At 27.4% G+C, this 22204-nt stretch overlaps 2 protein-coding genes across 2 annotated transcripts in view; both read right to left on the bottom strand.

The window, feature by feature from the left end:
* Positions 1 to 278: 278 nt before the first annotated feature.
* LOC136079750 (uncharacterized) lies at positions 279 to 1706 on the bottom strand. The gene is made up of 4 exons (XM_065796055.1): positions 1699 to 1706; positions 1327 to 1459; positions 930 to 1031; positions 279 to 820 (listed from the first exon to the last, which is right to left on the bottom strand). The coding sequence occupies exon 4, from the start codon at positions 801 to 803 to the stop codon at positions 420 to 422; it is 384 nt and encodes a 127-aa protein (XP_065652127.1). The 5' UTR covers positions 804 to 820; positions 930 to 1031; positions 1327 to 1459; positions 1699 to 1706; the 3' UTR covers positions 279 to 419.
* A 4281-nt stretch (positions 1707 to 5987) lies between these two features.
* The window catches only part of LOC100206827 (EF-hand domain-containing protein 1), a 28438-nt gene continuing 12221 nt past the window's right edge, over positions 5988 to 22204 (bottom strand). Inside the window, exons 5-9 of the mRNA XM_065796053.1 lie at positions 16097 to 16226; positions 11459 to 11679; positions 10825 to 10965; positions 10154 to 10569; positions 5988 to 6342 (exon numbers count right to left, since the gene is read on the bottom strand). Coding sequence (XP_065652125.1) covers positions 6303 to 6342; positions 10154 to 10569; positions 10825 to 10965; positions 11459 to 11679; positions 16097 to 16226 — 948 coding nt within the window. The 3' untranslated portion in view covers positions 5988 to 6302. The remainder of the gene's footprint in view (positions 6343 to 10153; positions 10570 to 10824; positions 10966 to 11458; positions 11680 to 16096; positions 16227 to 22204) is intronic.

The following is a 22204-nucleotide window of genomic DNA, read 5'->3' as shown; positions in this document are numbered from 1 at the left end:
TCATTTGCTTATATCTGCAACCATCAGCAACAAATTTTTTGTAGTTAGAGTCTATGGATTCAAACGTTCTTTTTTCACCACTTTTAAGTAAACATTCACCCTCACACCAAAGACATGCAAACTTACCACTGTGGCTACTAAGACCAAATAAAGAATCCCCGCATTTAAGATCAAATGCCACTGAGTATTTAACATCCTCTAACCTCAGTGGAGCTAGGAGTAAGTTAAAGTTTCCATTGTGTTCAAAAACATCTTCCACTAAAGACAAAATTATAGATCTTTTTACACACAGCATCATCAGGCTTTGTTAAGCTTGAATATTTGTCTAAAGGATCAAAAACATTTAAAATACATTTTAAGAATCCCTGTCCTGAATCTACTGAAATTCTAGCAATACTGGAGTAAGGATCTAAACCTCTCTATTTTATCATGTGAAGAATAAGATCTGATGTATTCGTAACAAACACTAGACTACGAGTTAACTTTTCATCTCCTGACATAAATGTTTCAGTTTTGAATTCATAGACTTCCGACAAAGAATCATGTAACCCTTCCATTTGAAGCGTTATATTGGTATCAACCATATTTTTACCAAGGTTTTCACGCAAGTTACTGCAAAGAATCTTTGTTTTTCTTTTGGATAAGTTTAAGGAGTTTGAGAGTTCCATTATAACATCAAAGGATAACTTTTTAAGCGATATTCTTTTAGATTTCGTATCTGGTCTTCCAACAACAACATTTAATGTATTTCTGAAGATCTTAAGTGGAAAATTTTCACCACGCTTAATGTTTTCTCTCTTCATTTTATTTTTGAGGAGGCCTGAAAAAGTAAAAAAATCATTAAATTGTTTTCTAGAAAAATGTTTGTTTTTAGAAAGTTTGACATTAAATTTTAAAGAACTTCAAATTTAAAGGACAAATTCAAGCACCTGAAGCTATTTGTTCACTACATACATGTCCAAGTGCTTCTGAATGGCTAATAAGATTGTCATCAGCTTGGCTTTTGCAGCATAAATGAGTTATTCCCTTTCCTTAAATTAAAAAATATGCATAATAGGTACCATTATTTATTAGCCAGTTAAAGTTCATAGTAAAAATTATTTTAATATTTGTTGTATTTAATAGTTTTATACTCTTTTATCTTTAATAAATATTTCAATAGTTATCAGTAATTCAATCTATCGGCTTAAATTGTTTATGTTCAAATTTATTTATATATATATATATATATATATATATATATATATATATATATATATATATATATATATATATATATATATATATATATATATATTTAAATTATTGATGTACAAATATACTTACCAATAACTGAAAAACACTGACAACATATTTTCTGCAGTTTGATATCACTTTCTGTGTTTCTATCATTGATTAGAACAAGCTCAACTGCCTTTTGTTTAATATTTGCTGTTCTTTTTAATTTTTGTTGATCAATCTTAATAAAAACACAAAAATGGTAAATTTTGATTATTCTGTAATAAAAGTATAAAATTTATTGCAAAATTAAAATATACTTCATACATTCAGAATGTAAAACTATAAAATTTTAATTTTTGGAAAATAAATACTTTTCTATTTTTACATCTTCTTAATATAAATAGCAAAAACATAGCTACGATGCATTACTTATGTTTTACACTATTTTTAAAACATTCCTTAATTCTGTAATTATACCTGTGATTTATTTAGTTATCCACTTCCCAATTTTTTGTGTTTCTGCCCTGTTTAAAGCATAAAGGTTTGTTGCACATGATGAGCATATAAGCTTTGGACAACATTCCTTCTCCACATCATACTCTCTCCATATTAGGTTTTGAATATGTTTTTCAATACCAGGAGTGATTTTTAAAATTTTGTCAGTCCGTTTACCATATATCTCTAAGCACCATGCACATATTGTGTTCAAACTTTCTGCCATTTTCCACAGAACTACCTGAATTTTCTAAATATTATTTATTTTTTTATTTTCTAAAAATTTTCTAAATACTATTTATTGTAGGAAAAAATAAAAAAATTTAAAAACTAATTTACAACAAGTAAAATGTAAATATAGACATGTTGCAGTTGGTTAGAATAAAGAAACTTTACTTGATTCAATTTGTGATATAATTTCATGGCGCTACTGCAGTTTCTCCCCCCCTTTTTTTTATTGCTGATTATGATAGAGAATTTTATGCTGATTAAGAATCGTATAAAAACATAGGTCTGAAAATTAACAAAAAGTGCTCTAATTTGCTGTTGAAGTTTAAAAATTTACACTAAAAAACGCTAATATTCGCCATTTTTTTAAAACGTTTTATATCAAAGTTTACATTTTGAAATCAATCGTTTAGAAAGTCTTTTTTTAATTACGCAACCCGGTTTTTATTGTCGTCAAAATTAAATTATATTGAAATTAAATTGTTTTTAATAATATATTTTATATATTTTTAATTAATTTTTTAAAAATTAATTTAAGATTTTGCTTTTTAAATGTACATAAATCGACTGACAAATAGGGATTGGCGCAATTAAATGTACATGCATCGACTGAAAAATAGGGATTGGCGCAATTGAATACACATACATCGACTGACAAATAGGAATTGGCACAACTAAATGCACATACATCGACTGAGAAATAGGGATTGGCGCGATTAAAAGTACATAATTTGAGACAGGGTTAGGGTTTGGGCTAGAGATAAATCAGAAAATGATGCGCTCAGCATTTTTAAACAGTTTTGTTTTACATTTTTGATAGAAACCAGGCTTTTTTAAATTCATCGTTGAAAAGAATTTTATTTATAACAGAGTATGAAAAAATGGCGAATATTAGCGTTTTTTAGTGTAAATTTTTAAACTTCAACAGCGAATTAGAGCACTTTTTGTTAATTTTCAGACCTATGTTTTTATACGATTCTTAATCAGCATAAAATTCTCTATCATAATCAGCAAAAAAAAAAGGGGGGGGGGAGAAACTGCAGTAGCGCCTTTCATGGCGCTACTGCAGTTTCTCCCCCCCTTTTTTTTATTGCTGATTATGATAGAGAATTTTATGCTGATTAAGAATCGTATAAAAACATAGGTCTGAAAATTAACAAAAAGTGCTCTAATTTGCTGTTGAAGTTTAAAAATTTACACTAAAAAACGCTAATATTCGCCATTTTTTTAAAACGTTTTATATCAAAGTTTACATTTTGAAATCAATCGTTTAGAAAGTCTTTTTTTAATTACGCAACCCGGTTTTTATTGTCGTCAAAATTAAATTATATTGAAATTAAATTGTTTTTAATAATATATTTTATATATTTTTAATTAATTTTTTAAAAATTAATTTAAGATTTTGCTTTTTAAATGTACATAAATCGACTGACAAATAGGGATTGGCGCAATTAAATGTACATGCATCGACTGAAAAATAGGGATTGGCGCAATTGAATACACATACATCGACTGACAAATAGGAATTGGCACAACTAAATGCACATACATCGACTGAGAAATAGGGATTGGCGCGATTAAAAGTACATAATTTGAGACAGGGTTAGGGTTTGGGCTAGAGATAAATCAGAAAATGATGCGCTCAGCATTTTTAAACAGTTTTGTTTTACATTTTTGATAGAAACCAGGCTTTTTTAAATTCATCGTTGAAAAGAATTTTATTTATAACAGAGTATGAAAAAATGGCGAATATTAGCGTTTTTTAGTGTAAATTTTTAAACTTCAACAGCGAATTAGAGCACTTTTTGTTAATTTTCAGACCTATGTTTTTATACGATTCTTAATCAGCATAAAATTCTCTATCATAATCAGCAAAAAAAAAAGGGGGGGGGGGAGAAACTGCAGTAGCGCCTAATTTCATTTCAACATTAAAAATTCAAAACGAAACAAAAATTTACCATACGGGTTAATAATAAATAATTTAATTAAAACATGATAAGTTGTTATTAAAATTCTATGTTGCTTTAACATAATTTTACATATACTGTTAAAACTTTATTTATTCTCGTCATATATCATTATTTTCATATGAATGATGTGACAATGATCTATTTAAAATGATGTGACAATAGTTAAAGTGATGTGACAATGATCTATTTAAAATATTTAGTTAATGTAATCATTTACTTGTACATTTTTTCACTTAATGCAAAGCGTACCAATGCATATAATATAAATATTTTGAAAGAACTAGAACAAAAAATCTTTCTCTATATCATACTCTCTCCAAATCATGTTTTGAATGGAATATAGATAATTTAAATTGACTGTTTTCCAAAAATAAAAAAACCTCCAGCGCTAAATAAAAAATTTTATTTCAGCCATTTCGGTAAAAATAACACATTTAATGGTCGTTTTCGGTAAATGATACCGTGGAAATAATACTTTTTATTTTATATTTCGATTGTTTGACGAAAAACTTGCATAAATGACGTCATTTTAAAAATGGATATTTTAATAAAGTAAATCAATATTTTTTTTATGCTTAGCAGTTAGTTTAGATTTTAAAAACAATTTAAATACTCTTTTTTAAACCCAATAATAATAACCAGCAAAAAAAAATTGGACTAAACCAAAATTCAACCTGAGGGTTACAGGGGAGCACAGTGCCCGGTCTATATTTTGAACAAACCAAATTTATTTTTCTAATATGATACTTAATTCAAAAAAATCGGAAACTTTGTTATTTCCAAAGTTATTTCCATTTTTCAGATAAAATTCTTTGCTTTATAATCATTTTAATCATTATTAACTTCTACATCTGTATTAAAGTTTTCATTAAATTAATAAATATAGTTATCCTCATCTGATGAGTTATCGTCACTACTTTTATTTACAGCTCCTTTACAACTACTTTTATTTACATCTCAATATAACTCCTTAAGGTTCATGAGATATTGGCTAGATAACTCAGCTGGTTAGAGTGCCAAACGAATTGTTACAACCCGGACTAATGTGCGATACGAGTTCTACTCCACCGCCAACTCAACGCTTGAGTACTAATTCGGTAAGGAAAAATGTTAGTCAATAATGGACGCTACTTTGGATCACTATTTGTTGCTGTTCCTATGCTAAGTCAAAATATCTCTGGATGTAAGAGCATAAGATTTAAATAAATAAAAAATATTCAGGTTTTAGTTTTCTTATTTATGCCAACTTGTTTGCAACATTCTTTTTTGTTAAATTTTTATATATTTAATGAATGGAATGAGGAATCAATCTGAAATTTGGCACATAGACAATCTTTTACACGGCGGATTTAAGTATTATTTTAACTTACTACCTAATATCGTAGCTAATGATCATTTTGTTAACGGATTAAAAGTTTATCAGATTGCATTTTCAGCATGAGACAGTTTTAAATCTTCATATCTTTTTTCGAGTCAGCCAGTTTTATTTTAGCAGTTAATTAAGGATATATTGAACTTTAATTTTTTGTAAAGTTAAGATTTTAAACGGATTTTTTTTCCGACTTCATCAAAATCAATTGTTATTGTTTTTGTACCAATATTTTTTTTTTTAATGAGTGATTTTCAAAACTTTATAAGATTTATTAAACTTATTTCTGTCATTGGAAATTAGACTTGATTAGCTTTCAAACGATATTTAATAACTTTTCATGTGATTATATTACGTTATCAGAGCATATCAAAAAAAAAAAACTTTTAATGAGGCAATTCGCTTTTTAAATCTAATTATGTAACTTTAAATACTGATTTTGGAGCTCTTTGATATCTTTGGAACTATAAATTACACAAGACTAATATTTTTGGATTTTTTGTCTATAGTTAAAAACTTTAATCTGCCATTTGTTTTATTTAAATTAAAGCCTTTGTTTTCTTAGTAGTAAAGTACCGTGGTGCATAAAAGAATATATAATGGTGCAGTACAAGATTTTTGAATATTTTAAAAAATTAGCGCAAATAATTGCCATCTAAACGCGATTAATCTAGATTTTTTAGAAGTTTTCAAAATTAGAAACATAAAACAACAGCAATGTAATTATTTACAGTTACAAATTTTTACACATTAATTACAATTTATAATGTACTTTGATAATTTTTTATTATATATACATACACACATACATACATACATACATACATACATACATACATACATACATGCATACATATATATATATATATATACCACTTTTACACTCCCAGCGTTTAAAAAGTTTATTTGATAATTTTTTATAAAATAAATTACTATAAAATTAAAATATATTTTGCATAATACTAAAATAAAAAAATAGCTAAAAACATAGATATGAGAAAAGCTTCCTGAACGTAAACTTATACCTTCCACTTATATTCTGGATCGTATTTTGTGTATCTAGAGTAAAAAATATTATTTTATATGAAATATGCAGAAATTCAAACAGAAGCTTTACATAAAAATGAAAATATTTTTAAAAAAGGAATGCTTAGTCGGAATAATGGGCTACTAGGGTAGAGTGAGGCATATCGGGACAGTGGGGCATAACGGGACAGTTATTTTAATGTTTGAACATGTTTAAATGATAAAAATCCTTTATTTTTTAACACTTTTAAAGCTTTACAATTAATGAATAACTGCTGCCATTTCCATAATGCAGAAATTTTGCTAGTTTAGAGTTTCGTTACATTGGTTGTCATAACTTATTTTTAGAATATTTTGTTTTCTTATATCAATGAATTTTAGGAAACTTATTGCAATTTATTTGGCGTCAAATTAAATTAACGCGTGCAACATTTGATTTGATATCGCAAATATATTTAATTTAAAATTATTTTGTAATTAAATTGTTTTTTTTACATTTGCAACTTTTATTTTACATAAATTAATTAAAATTAGCGTAATATTTTTTATATATAAGCGTGGAGACGACTATGTGCTTATGTAGAAGCTATGTTGCGGGCAACGGACTATGTATTAGCTATGCAGCGGGCTATATAACAGGTTATGTAGTAGCATGTTGTATAATATCTATCTAGCGGGCAGGTAGCCCGCGGGCTATGTAGTACCTATATATTGTGCTATTTAAAAGATATGTAACGGGCCATTAAGTAGCGGGCTATATAGGAGTTATGTTCTAGAAAGAATAAAAAAATAATTAAAGCTTATTTAAAGCTTTGACTAATTCTTCCAGTGATTGCGCCGGCTATCCTACTAGCCTGTCTATAAAATAAAAACATAGCAGTTATGTGGGCATTTACGTTTTCTAAGGTAAAAAACTAGAAAACTATATTGCATAGAGAAAAAGTAAAAAATGAACTTTGATTATAATCGATCTGAAAGGGATCTTAACAAAAAAAAATAGTTATAAAAATCAATTTAATAATGATTTATAATCGTTTTATTGAAAAAAAAAATACATACATACATACATACATACATACATACATACATACATACATATATATATATATATATTATTATTATTATTTTATAAACATCAATTAATACGAGTTTCTCTCGATACTAAATTTATTTTTATTTTTATTAAAGAAATTTTCGCTGGATTGTTGTGACCAGCGTCTTCAGCTTTAAAGTTTTTTTGTTTTTTTTTAAAAAATTTACATACTCTCATACATGATGTCTACATTCAAGAATATATATATATATATATACATATTCATATATATATATATATATATATATATATATATATATATATATATATATATATATATATATATTGGATATATGTATATATATATCTACTAAGCATGTGGCGGGCTACAGGCCGCTAAGTAGTGAGCTATGTTGCAGGCCAAGGGCTATGTAGTAGTTATGTAGCTGGCCAAGTAGTAGCTATGAGTAGGTTATGTAGTTACTATGTAACAATTTATGTAGTAGCTATATTAAAGGTTATGTTGTCGCATAATTTGTAATAGCTATGTAGTGAGTAGGTAGCCCGTGGGCTATGTAGTACCTATATATCGGGTTATTTAAAAGCTATGTAGCGGGCCATATAGTAACTATATAGTGGACTATATATATATTATGTCCTAGAAAAAATAAAAAATAATTACAGCTAAATTTTGACTAATTCTTCCACACATGAGTATATTATTAATAAAATCATATTTCTTAATTAGAAACTCCTAAATAATATTTAAATACAGTGAACTCTTTCCGTCTCAAACCTTCAAGGTACCGAGAAAATAGAGTTTGCGAATATTCGAGTATGAGGACATTCTATAACATAAACTTTTGACAATATTGAACATAATTGAGACTGCATCGAGCTTTTGTTGAAAGTCTTCACCATTAAGACTAAAGGGCATTTAGGTGCCTCCTGAACATCACAAACTTTTAGACAAACTAGATTGATCGCATTATCATCATCTTAATTTTCCTCGTCATTAGCATTATGTTCATTTGCTGCATTTTTTACTTTTATCAACTGTTTATTTGTTAGTAGGTACTGTTTTAAAGGTACTGTTCTCATTAAGTTTTTATCTACAGAAATGACATCTTCAGCTGTTGTAGATGGAGGATAAAAATTATCAAGTTTTTCTATCTGATCTTGAAACTATTTGAAGGGGTCGTCGTCTTCATTCAAATGGGCAGGTTTTTGTTGATCCTCCAAAATTCCTGATTTTGCAAAACAATTAATAATGGTGGAGATTTTTACTTTTTGCCGTGCAAGATCAAGCATTTTCATTGCATCTAAAACTAAAAAAACAGGAAGATCTTTTTTTATTATTGATAGCTACAACTGGTCTTTATAATGCCAAATAAACTGTATAACTCCCTAATCCATTGGTTGAAGTTGAGAGGTGTTATTTGGTGGTAAAAAAATGAGCTCAATAGATTTTAGATTACCAATCGTTGGGTGCCAAGCGCACCCAACAATTTATCAACGTATTTATCTATTATAAATACTACTTTCTTCTTTTCTTTTGTAAACTTTGTATCCATTACCTATATCTACTCTTCAAACAGTACGCTATCCATCCAGCTTTTATTTTGATTTCTCTACCAAGGTAAGGTAAAAGCAAGGTAAGTGCTTAACTCTTTTGAAGCAACGAGGTGATTTTGATTTACGTATTACAAACATAGGATATCACCCACTGCATTTGCTGCAGCTATCCTAGTAAGACGAATTTTACTGTGCTTTTCCTCTATACAAGTGTCAGATCGAAGATTCAGTGACTTATTAGGTTGCATGTAAAAAAATAATCTAAATTCATCTACATTATAAATTTCATGAAGTTTAAACGTGGATAAAATTGCAGGAAGAGTTGTTTCCTTTTATAATATAGTCATCTCAATAAGAGTTACCCTCTCCACATTCCCTCTTGAAAGAAATTTTATACCTGTTTTTCCAATGATCAAGCCAACCATCAGATGCTTAACACAACAACTTTTATTATAATATTCCAATGCACATTAGTATAACTTATTCTATAAACTATAACTTTTACTAAGATTTTGTTTTTATTTTTCTTCTAAAGTTTGAGTTATCAGACAAAGATTAGCCATGAGAACAAATAAAACGGTTCAACCTAGTGAATGTTTGAGCTAATAGGGATTCAAGTTATCAAATGGCTTTTATCAGAAAATATTATTATATATAGGGTTCAAGGGAACTCAAAAGTACTTTGAGTTACTAGAAGTTTAAGTTATCTGGGGTTCGAGATATCAGGAGTTCACTGTATAAAGGTTTAAATATAATTTTATAGATAATATATAGTCTATAAATTAATATAAAGGAGTAAGGATAAAGTCAAATTTTTAAACTTAACAAGAAGTGACTCAAAATTGTTATGTAAACTATAAATATTTTGATTTTTCTTTTTTTTTAAATAAATAGTTTAAAATGGTAGTAGCTGCATAATATTTGAGTTTTACAGTCATATTTTAATAGAATAAAGTTTTTTTTAGTACATATAAACAATAATTGTGCGTTTTATGTATAAAGAAAGTTTAATAATATAAAATAATATCAATATTGATATAATTTAAAATATATAAATTACACAGATGTGTGTGCCGCTAAAAAAAGTGGCTGGATAGAGAGGATCAGATGACAAGAAGGCAGAGTAAACCATAATGTTTAAAAATTAAAAGTTCTGTCATTACATGTTAAATTGGTGCTTGCAGTTAATAAACAAAAAAATAAAAGATAAAAATAACTGGCGAATTTTATAGCTACCTTGATTGACTTTCAGAATAATGTTTACTATTACTCATCAACTCATTTTCTTTTAAAGTGTTAATCCCATCTAAGGTTTCTAACGGTTCTTTACCATGTTTAATTCTAATAGAGTTTATTGTAGATATTGGAAATTTTCCAGACTCTAAGTACTTTAATACATATTCATCTGCATCAGTAATAATAAACCTATGTTTAAATATTTCCATCACTGCTCCAATGGCAAAATCTGCTGGTGTATAAAATTCTGGTGAGTCAACATGTGAACCTGGCTTCTGGACACGAGTACGTTCTAAAAACTTTCCTCCTAATATTCCTGAATTTCGCTGAGATTTCTCATAAATTGCTATCATTTCATCAGAAAGATAGTAAGAGATGATAAAATGTCTAAGTTTATCTTCAGCATGAACAGATTTCTAAAATAAAATAACTAACAAAAAAAAGAAAACAATCATTTGCAATTAGGTAAAACTATTTTAGTTCGAATATTATTATTTTATCTTTACCTATTTATTTTATTTAAATAAATTTATGACTTAAATTTTAGTATTATTTAAATAATGTTTAAGTTATTTGTTGCTGAGTCAACAAAACAAATAGTAATGAAAAGCTTTTTTAACATTTTAGTGAAAAATTACAAATATATTTTAAGATAGCAGTTTACAACTTACCATAATAGCTAAATAACGTAACACTTTATTAGCATTTTCTAGAATTTTAATAAAATCTTTTTTCGGAGGTTGGGGTATTAAAGATAAACATGATTGTAAAGAATCTTCTAATGACCCATAACCATTATATGGAGGAATTTGCTAAACAAATACAAATACAAAACACTTATATAAGTATATAAACGCAAAAAAAAAAAAAAAAAGTTTTAAATGCATCCTTAGATAAACATTTATACAAAGCTGCATGAACTAGACTAGTTTCTAAAACTAAACTAGAGGTTTTTTAAAGCAGAGTGTTAAGAATTTACAAAAAGTGTATTAATAAACATCTACTAATTTATATAAAAAAAAAAGATTCAAACTATGCAACCTAGTAATTATTTATTAATAAAAAAAACAACTGTGATAAACATACTCAAACAGCATAAAATAATATTAATGTCAAATGATGTAAAGTACTTTTAAAATGCAATAATGTGTCTACAAGTTTCAAGGATTTTAAGAAACTATTTATTTGTTTCATATATTTTTTCAAGTCAAAAAAAGCCAAGCCAAAATTTTTTTTTTGATCTTGTACATTTAAGATATTATTAATATTAGATCATACACTTCAGTAAAAGAATTTTTAACTTACCTTTTCCTTCAAGTTAGTAACCTTTGTTGTTACATCTAATGGTGTAAATTCTTGAACATTGAACTTTTCTCTATAGTAAGATTTAGTAAAGTTGTCACAGTCATAAAGGAGAAAACGACGCCCTAGGATAAACAATGTTTCCCCAATTTTGAAATGCTTCGGTTCGAACCATTCAGTTATTTCATTTTCAGATAATTCCATACAAATTGCAGGAAAGGAAACTAAAGAAGTAATCAAAAAACTTTTTTTTTTCTAAACTTGAACACACAAAATTTAAAGTTTTACAAAACAGTAAATCAGGATATATAATATAATGTTTTTTTATTTACTATTTAAAAACTGAATTAAGTTCTTCATCACTGCAAAACTAAATTATGAGAAATATATCAATTTTTATCTTTAACTTTTACTTGTTAATAATCAACAAAAAAAATCTCAAAACTAAAAAAAAAACTTGCTGTGTAAACCAGTTATAAAAATTAGAGAATACAAACTCACTGATAAAAAAGTAAAAACTTTCAATGTAATCCGACTATAAAAACTGTCGACCTATAAATAAAATCTTGTAAATCTTTATTTCATCAAAAATGAGAAACTGGCTTCACTACCAAGTACATAATATTTCTCACCATAGTACAGTGTGTGAAGCTGTAAAACTTTGTAATGTGTGGACAAACAGTAACAGTGTTTTTATATATATGGCAATTATATATTATAAATATAAAAGGTGGCTTACATATAAAAGATGTGTTGTATTGTTATTTTTCTAGTAGCCTTGTTTTGTTAATGATATAACAATGGCGCTACAAGTAGAATCCGATTTGACTTTAGGTAATCCAGATAATACAGAAGGATGGATTAGATGCTTTTTAGCTTCCATACAGTCAAAGAAATTAAAAGATGAGATAAACATAGACCTCCTTGCAGTTAATTATACCAATAAAAATAAAAATAAAACAATTAAATGTAAATATTGTGGCCTTTAACACCAACCAAAAAAATGGCCAGCATTTGGGAAAAGTCGTAAAAAATGTGGAAAAATGAACCACTTTAAAAACATTAATTATAAAAGAAAAGTAGAGAAAATGGAGAATGATGATGCTAGTGTATATTCCATTAACATGAATGATACAAACTCAGAGATTTATGTAAAAATAAATGATTACAATATAAAAATACAAGTTGATACTGGAAGTCAGGTCATACCTAAAAATTTTTGGGAAATAATGTCTAAACTAAATTACAAAAATCTCAGACTGATAACATTCGATGATACAATAATTAAAGTCCTAGGCGAATTTGAGACAACTTTTGGAAACTGAATCTAAAATGAATATTGTACAAATTATTGTTGCAGACTGTGCAAAGAATTATGGTTTAATTGGTATGGATGTATTAAATGTTAATGCAACAAACTTAATTTTACAGCAAAGTTAATTTTACAACAAAGTTGTAAAATTAACTTTGTATAAAAGTATAAAACCTATTATTTATGGGCATTTAATTAATTACAAAGCAAATATACTGTTAAAAAATGGCGTACAACTAACTTATTTTAAATTTTGACCTACAATTTTAAGATGGGCCCTGCAATTGATGGCATTTGATTACAATGTCAGCTATAAAAAAGGAGAAAACATTCCTCTTGCGAATGCATTATCAAGATTGTCTTTTCTACCACAAGATGAGGAAAAAGACAAAGAAACTTTTATACACTTAGTGGAGTCAGATATTGTGAATCTTGAGTAGATAATAAAAGAAACAGAAATAGATAGAGTATTGATAGATATCAAAACCAAAATTAGTTAAAATAATTGGAGCAGATGCTGTGGCAAAAAGACCTTATAAATCTAACAGGAACAAATTGACTATTGAAAAGGGAATTGTATGTAATGGTGATCTTATTGTATCTCTTAAAACAATGAGAAAGGAGTTCATCAAATCAGTCCTTGATGACATTCATGCACAATGCAAACTTGATGTATATTAAAATTGGAAGTTTGGTGGCCTGGCTACTGTCAAGATGTTGAAGAATATATAAAAAACTGTGAATAATGTGTGGAGATAAAGGTGAAGAAAGAGAGGACATTACATACATAGCCAAACGAAAACAAACTTTGGTACAGAGTGCATATGGTTCATGCCTATATACAGGGTGTTGGACTGTTTTTAATTCTTTTTCTGGATGGCCTTTATTAAGATAAACAACCATGAAGCTACCACAGTGAAGGCAGTACTACAAAGTGTCTTTTCAAGAAATGGAGTTTTGGTATCAGATAAGGCTGCAGAATTTAATGATACTACTTTATACCAGTGGCTGAAGAAAATAGGTTGCTTACCTTATAAGAACCCACCATTCTTAATCTAATAGAGTAGCTAAAAGAATGGTAGAGACAGTCAAGATGAGTTCAAAAGCTTATTCACTGAATAAAGGTTTAATATATTGATATTTAAGTAGGATGCTTTTTAGTTACAGACCAATACCTCATGCAGATAGATCAAGGAGTCCTTCCTAGATGATAGGGAGGCAGTTAAGACCTCCTCTCACAATGAGCTTTGAAAGTGGATCACCCTTATGGTATAGCCAAAGACCAGATTCAAAACTTGAGCTTATTTATCTCTCAGGCCGGGCAAAATACTGCAATCATATTAAGGAATAATTCTTCAGGTACATTAGCACACTGAGACCAAATATACAAATGCCTAACTAATCCTAGGATAGTTTTAAATATATTAATGAAGATAGTATACATTATGATACCATCAGTAATGAGAAACTCGATCCTATCATTAGTGATAAACTTGATACGTCCAAACTACTTTTAACTGAAGAAGAACATACCCAGAATCGAAGAATAGTTGACAAGGAGGCAAAAGCCAATACATTCCAGAGATGTGAAGATGTAAAAATTTGTTATTTGTGGATGAACAGTAACAGTGTTTTTAAATATATGTGGCAATTATATATAATAAATATAAAAGATGGCTTATATATAAAAGATGTTATATATTGTTATTTTTCTATTAGTTGTGTTTATTTAACATTACAACACAGTGGGAATTATTTGTGGGAATTATTAGGTTAAAACTCAAATTTTTAATTATCAAACTTTAGTTACTCATATTGAAAGTACACATACTGGTCATTTGAGATGCACACCTAGTATTTCTATTACTCAGCCCCTTTTAAATGGAGCAGTCATTTAAACATTGTTTGTAACAAAATTATCACTCTTTTATTTTATCTCCGGTATAAGACTGTTAACTTCCTAGAAAATTACTTTACAATAAAATGTTAACTTTATAAAACTGAAATCAGGAGTGTTAAGTAGGTACTTAAAAATGTAAATGATAAAAGAAATATATTTTAACATCTTAAGTCCAAATTGATCGTTATTTTAAATAATTTATACTTATTTAAATGACTTATACTTAATTATAAGTAAACTTTCAATATATATAATAAATTTATACTTAATTATAAGCAAGCTTTCAAAAAAATGATAGAATATGTTAGCAACTACTTTCGAATACTATTATAGTTCAACTATTAGTCTTTAATAATTATTAACATTGACTACGTATCCCTGCGTTTTACAAAGATATCTTTTATTTTCTTCAAGTTTCAATTCTAGTAAAATAAAATTCTTTATATAAATATTTATATAAATAAAAATTTATATAAATAGGAGTGGATCTAGGATATTTTGGTGTTTGGGTTAAATAACTTTAAGGTAACTTTTCCAAACTTTTGTATGCTCATACATATGTCATTAAGAGTGTTTTGCCAAAAATTGACTGGGAACAAAAATGCCCTAAAAAGTATGTATCCCCTGCCTAAATGTGAGGGGAATTGATTTTTCCGTCATCTAGCATTCAAAAGTTACAACCCTCAAAACCACGAGGGCTGTAAATTTAAATTAGATATAACTTTTAAACAAGATATTATTCATCTATTCAGGATATTAGAATTTATATTTTGAAAAACAAATTTCCCTCACAAGTGGGCAGTTGTTGCCTACTTTTTCTGGTATTTTTGGTTTCAAGGCTCTAAAGAACACAATTTTGGGGAAAATATCTTTATATGACATAAGTATGAAAATACAAAAGGTTGGAGTTTAAAACCTACCTGGAAGTTACTTAACTCAAATATGAAAAAAAAATACTGAATCAACCCCTAATATTCACATATATAACACTGATTTTAGAGCAAAATGATTTCCATAACAAACACTATTTGGGCAAATTACATCACTTAATTCAAAAAACTCAATATACTAGAGGTTAGGAGAAAACTAAGAACTCATATTTTCTTTCCTTTAAAAATTATTATTTTGACCAGATTTTTTGGCATTTTAGACCACTGTGCAGTACAAAACTTATATAGCATATTAAATCTTATTGAAATTATGATAAAACAGCTGTTATAAAATACAAGTCATAAGCTACACCACCTTCTATGAATACAACCCCTCATTTATTAGATTTGAAAATAAATTCCCACCCACCTCTTTGTAAAGACCTTTTGTTTATTAGATCTAGACAAAATTGTCTACCCCCACCTTTTTATTTCCATTGCACTTTGAATTAAGCACCTGAGAGTAACAATATATTATATATATTATAGTTTATTTTTACCAGGAATATTATTTAAGTCAATAGGAATTCTTCTTCTACCAATAAAAACTGGAAATGGATCTCTTCCATCATTAGGAGTATGTATTTCTCGAATTTCCATAGTATTATCAACCAAAAAAAAATGTAAAATCTAAAATAAAACAAAAAGACTTAATTCAAAGAATTTAAATGAAAAAAAGATTTTTTGCATAAAATCTCATATTAAAAATTTGTATAAACACAGCAGTGGGTTACACAGTGGAAACTTTAGTTCAAACCATAAAAATTGGTTTAAGTTTCATAACTTTGATTTATCTCATTAATTTGACATTATCTTAGTACCGTCTTCTTCATGGTTTTTAATATGTTTTATTTTGTAAACAGCGTTTTAACATATATTTTATGACAAATAAATTCAAACAAAAAATAGTTATATGCTACTGTTTTAGACCACATTTGATTAAGTACAATTTGTCACTTTTATTGCCTTTTTAAAATGATTAATAAAGCTAAGATCAATTTAAATTTCAAATAAGTATTTAGTTTTTCTCAGACAATAATCGACAATAATCAATAATTTAAGTGATGGCCATATAACATAATGTTCTTGTGTCTAAGTGTGTGTGTGCGAATGAAATGTGCAAAACTGGCATTACCAGCAACTAATAAAAATAAGTAGACCAATTATTTACCAGTTGGTATAAAGCAAACAGATGAATTACCAGTGGGTCATTATGGCTAGGGTTAGGACTATTGTAATTTTAAAAATTAAATACAATTACACATTACAATACAATAATATTGTATTGTAGTATTACAGAAACAATAAAAAAATTTTATTTTGGTATTGTATTGCTGTGATGAAAAACAATTACAATAAGTATTGTATTGTTTTTTTTCTAACAATACAATAAAATTACAATAACTATTGTATTGTTTTGATGAAAACAATTACAATAACTATTGTAGTGTATTACTTTACATTAAAGTAGAAAAGCTAACGTATTTTAACGTATTTATATTCATTTCTGACAAACTTACTATTATTTTTGCTATTTTTTATTTACGGATTTGCAATATATTGCAAATTTTATTTTTTACATATTTAGATTTCGCATCATCTATCTTGTTATGTATTTCTAAGCTCTAAATGGCCGCAAAGTATTGCCTGTCTGATGATAGCCTTACTATTATGAAAAATAACATTCATAAATTATTTTATTCCGCTCTTTTATTTTTTCCTCTTGATTTTAATGCGGCAAAGGAACTTAAAATATATATGAAAATTAACTTTAGTAACACAAACAGTTAAACATAATAATTCTTCTTAAATAAAAATGTTAATGTCTTTTATTACAATAGCAATATATTGTTATTGTATTACAAAGACGAATTACAATACAATATTTATTGTTATTGTAGTGGGTTATTACAATACATTTTTTTTCCAGATATTGTTAATGTTTTATAAAGATGAATTGCAATACAATATTTATTGTTATTGTATTACAGAATTACAATAGTTGTAAATCACAAGTATTGTTATTGTTTCTAAATTAAGTTAATACAATAATAATAATTATTGTTACTATTATTGTTTCCATTACAATTACAATAGTCCTAACCCTAATTATAGGCAAGCTAAAGAAAATGAATATAGTAGCACAAAATGTTTGTTTGATGAAAATTTATGATAAAATTAAAATATAATGCAAATATATGGCAGAATTAATGCAAATTAAAAGAGCTGACGCTAAGATATCCAAATCTGATTCTGAATTAGCTGCAGCTAATTCAGAATTTTTCCTCATTTTACTTGACTAACAACTTTTTAAATTTGATATTTTAAATGTGATATACAGCACTCTCTACTCTCAAAGCAACTTCATTTTTGAAGTTGAAACCAGGGTACAGTGATTTTTTGGAAATTGATCACTATGAACTAATGCGGTACCTGTTTTGTAAACTTTATTTTCATAAAGGTACTCTTTTATTAATGTAATATTTAAGGTGATCTAAGTCCTTACAGTCTTATCACAGTGCACTGTGAAAAAGGATTTACCAATTTTGCTTATCTGGCCAAAACCTACACCCTCTACCTTTGAAGCAACTGGAAGTATAGCGATATTTTGGAAATTGACTTCGATGAATTATTACAGTACCTGTTTTGTAAACCTTATTCTCATGAAGGTATTCAAAAAAAACAACTTTAGTGTAATAGTTATCTAAATATAGATGATATTCTTGTTTTAGAAAAATTTGGCTTAGCTAACAGACAACTGATTTTATTTATGATAATAAATAAAACCAGTTGTCTGTCTAGAATTAGCTGAAATATATAAACTGCATTTCTATATATTTTAGGTAATTCTTGTTTATCTAAGTCTTTTCTCATTTTAATTGGCTTTTCTGGGCTGATACTGCCTATCATTAAATATAAATGAGAAACAACACAGAATCAAGGAAGTTACTGAAAATGAAGAAGAATGTCAGCTATCAAGGACAACTGAAATTAAATAATTTTAAAAACTTTCACAAATGCACCATATAAAGCAAGCTTATGGAAAAAACTAGTATACCTAGTTTCATCAAAAGTCTCTAATATGTCAAGACCATTAGCCCTTGCCTTCCTATTTCTAATGCACAATAGAACCTTTCTATTACAACAGTTAACAGTTATAACATAAAGGTTCAGCACTAAAACAAAAGGATAGCAATCCATGCTAATTGGCATAAAGTAAACTGTTAGACTCAAGGTGAGATATAAACTTGTTAATTAAAGATTTAAAGAGTTTGGTAATGATAGTAAGAAGAATGACAGTATGAACAATGATAGTATGAACAATGATAGTATGAACAATGATAGTATGAACAATGATAGTATGAACAATGATAGTATGAACAATGATAGTATGAACAATGATAGTATGAACAATGATAGTATGAACAATGATAGTATGAACAATGATAGTATGAACAATGACAATATGAACAATGATAGCATGAACAATGATAGTATGAACAATGATAGTATGAACAATGATAGTATGAACAATGATAGTATGAACAATGATAGTATAAACAATGATAGTATGAACAATGATAGTATTATCATTGTATGATAGTACGAGCAATGATAGTATGAACAATGACAGTATGAACAATGACAGTATGAACAATGATAGTATGAACAATGATAGTATGAACAATGATAGTATGAACAATGATAGTATGAACAATGATAGTATGAACAATGACAGTATGAACAATGATAGTATGAACAATGATAGTATGAACAATGATAGTATGAACAATGATAGTATGAACAATGATAGTATGAACAATGACAGTATGAACAATGATAGTATGAACAATGATAGTATGAACAATGATAGTATGAACAATGACAGTATGAACAATGATAGTATGAACAATGATAGTATGAACAATGACAGTATGAACAATGATAGTATGAACAATAATAGTATGAACAATGATAGTATGAACAATGATAGTATTATCATTGTATGATAGTATCAGTTATACATTGTATTGTATGATAGTATCAGTTTAAGTGAGAAATAACTTTAGTAAAAGAAGCAGGAGTGACTTGGATATCTAACAATGGATTAACCTGTTTCTTCAGAATGATAGGAGAAGTGTGGTCAGTAGATTCAAAAAGCATTGAAATGAATGAAGTGCTTATACCTCATTCAATGTATAAAATATGAACTGTTTGGCTCACCAGAATTGCAGGTATTGCTTTTGAGGAAAATGAGGATGATGAAATACAATGATTATGAACAATAATATGCAGGTATGTGCATTAATCCATTAACATCAAAGCTTCTATACAAGTATATTGATGAACTAGGAGGTTGTGTCTAATGTATGTAATGAAGACCTATAAAGCATAAATGATATATATCTAATGCATAAATCTAATGGAGACAAAAAATCAAGATTAACCACGGTTTACTGAAATCGCATTTACATTATTTCTAGCTGGCTGTAATGACACAATTTTGTCAAAATTGAAACTGTAATCTTTAGATAAACACTATATTTCTGGATTAAGAAAAGTAATTGATGAAAACAGATACATTCTTTATAGATAAAGTACCGATGTGCTCTGTCAGTTTCTTGGATACCATGGATTAATTAATAATTTTTGATTGACACCTATAATGGTACCATTAAGCAACCAATCAGCTAAATTTTTTGAATATTTTATAAATACTATACAAAAAACATTTGTTTTTATTAATTGAAAAAGTAAACCTTTATAAAGGTTAGGAAATGTAAACATTTCTTAACCTTTTAACAAACAATTATATAATTAAAAGTTGTATAAATTATTTTTAATAATTTTAAAGGCTGTTAATTTAAATAATTATTCAATATAATTGTTAACATAATGATAAAGCCGTTCAAATAAATTTAGCTCTTTAACTAATCCATAACTAAAGTTATGCTGCCGCAGTTGTCAATATTACTAAAATAAGCCAAATAGTCATTTTTTCCTTTTTTAGCCTAAATTTACCTCCAAATAAAAAAATTTATTTTGAATTTTTCTTTTTTTTATTCAACCATATAAACAAAAATTTACAAATGCTCATCGTAAATTAATAGAATTTGGTTAGGTGTCACTCATATAGTTACAAACTAGTCAATGGAGTGACACCTAAAAAACATAAAAAATATAAATAAGAGTGAAAAAAAAGAAAAGATTGTTAAACAAATAATAATGATATATGTAATAATTATATTATTAATACTACAAAATAATAACAATAATAATAAAGTATCAATAATATTAGGAATAATTACAACATAATATAAACAGTATGTACATATCATACATAATAATTAAATATCATAATAACATAAAATGTAGCATTAATAACACAATAATAAATAAATATAATATAGATAAATAATAAATAAAGAAAAAATCAAAGATGATACAGTTAATTAAACCAAGGTTTTTATCAAGATATACTCTAAAATACTCAATATATTTTGACGTAAAAAGTTTTTTTCCATTACTCTTAATATTATCAATAGTTTTTTGAGGGGAATGAAAAATAATGTATTCAGTTTTATTGACATTCAATGAAATATGATTACTAGTTAACCAGTTATATAAGCGATGAAGATCTTGATTAACTTTTTTACAAAGAGTCGTAAGTGATTTGTTGATATATAAAAGATTGGTATCATCAGCATAATGATGTACCATAGAATTTTTTAATGAACAAGATAAATCATTTATATATAACAAAAACAAGAACGGTCCAAGAACAGAACCTTGTGGAACGCCATATTTAATAACTTTATGCGTGGATTCAAATCCATTAACTGAAACAAACTGAGTGCGATCCCTAATATATGAAGAAAACCAATGATTAGCAATATCACCAATTTATAGGTAAGTTTATTTATTTAAATCATAATTTAAATAAGCTAATAAATTAAATATACAAAAGTCATAGGAGACATTTTTTTTTTTGACATCTTCATTTCCAACAAGGCTGCAAGCAGCCACTAATTAAAGTTGGAAGTTACTGAAAAAGAAAAGATGAAGATTGTAGAGCAAGATAACGATTGACGGACAACTTAAAAGATTACAAATTATATGAATCAGGAAAGCAAGATGAAGGAAGCGAATTCCAAAGAGCTGATGTTCGAGAAAAAAAACTAGACAAATAAGCGCTTTTGGAGCACTTAGGAACAGTTACAGAAAAAGGATGACACTTAATTGAATGACGAGTAATACGAGAATGAATTTTAGATGGCACAAGAGACGCTAGTTCTTTAGAGCAGTGCACATTATAGTATTTGTAGAAAAGAGAAAGAGAAGCAACATTACAACGATGTGATAATGGTTGGAGGTTGGCTGCAAGAGCAGGTCCAATTATGTTTACAATGCGTTTTTGCACCTTGTCTAAAAGAGAAAGAGCATCATTAGAAGATCCGCCCCAGATATGGCAACAGTATTCCATACAAGGCCGGATTTGAGATTTATAGAGATAGAGAATAGAATCCGAAGTAAGAAAGTGACGAGCTCGATAGAGAGATGCAACCTTAGCAGATGCTAATTTTTCAACTGATTTGATAGATGGTTGC

The sequence above is a fragment of the Hydra vulgaris genome, chromosome 04 (assembly GCF_038396675.1).
Source record: "Hydra vulgaris chromosome 04, alternate assembly HydraT2T_AEP".
NCBI lineage: Eukaryota > Metazoa > Cnidaria > Hydrozoa > Anthoathecata > Hydridae > Hydra > Hydra vulgaris.
Note: the sequence above shows the minus strand (reverse complement) of the source record. Positions and strands in the feature narration are given on the sequence as shown.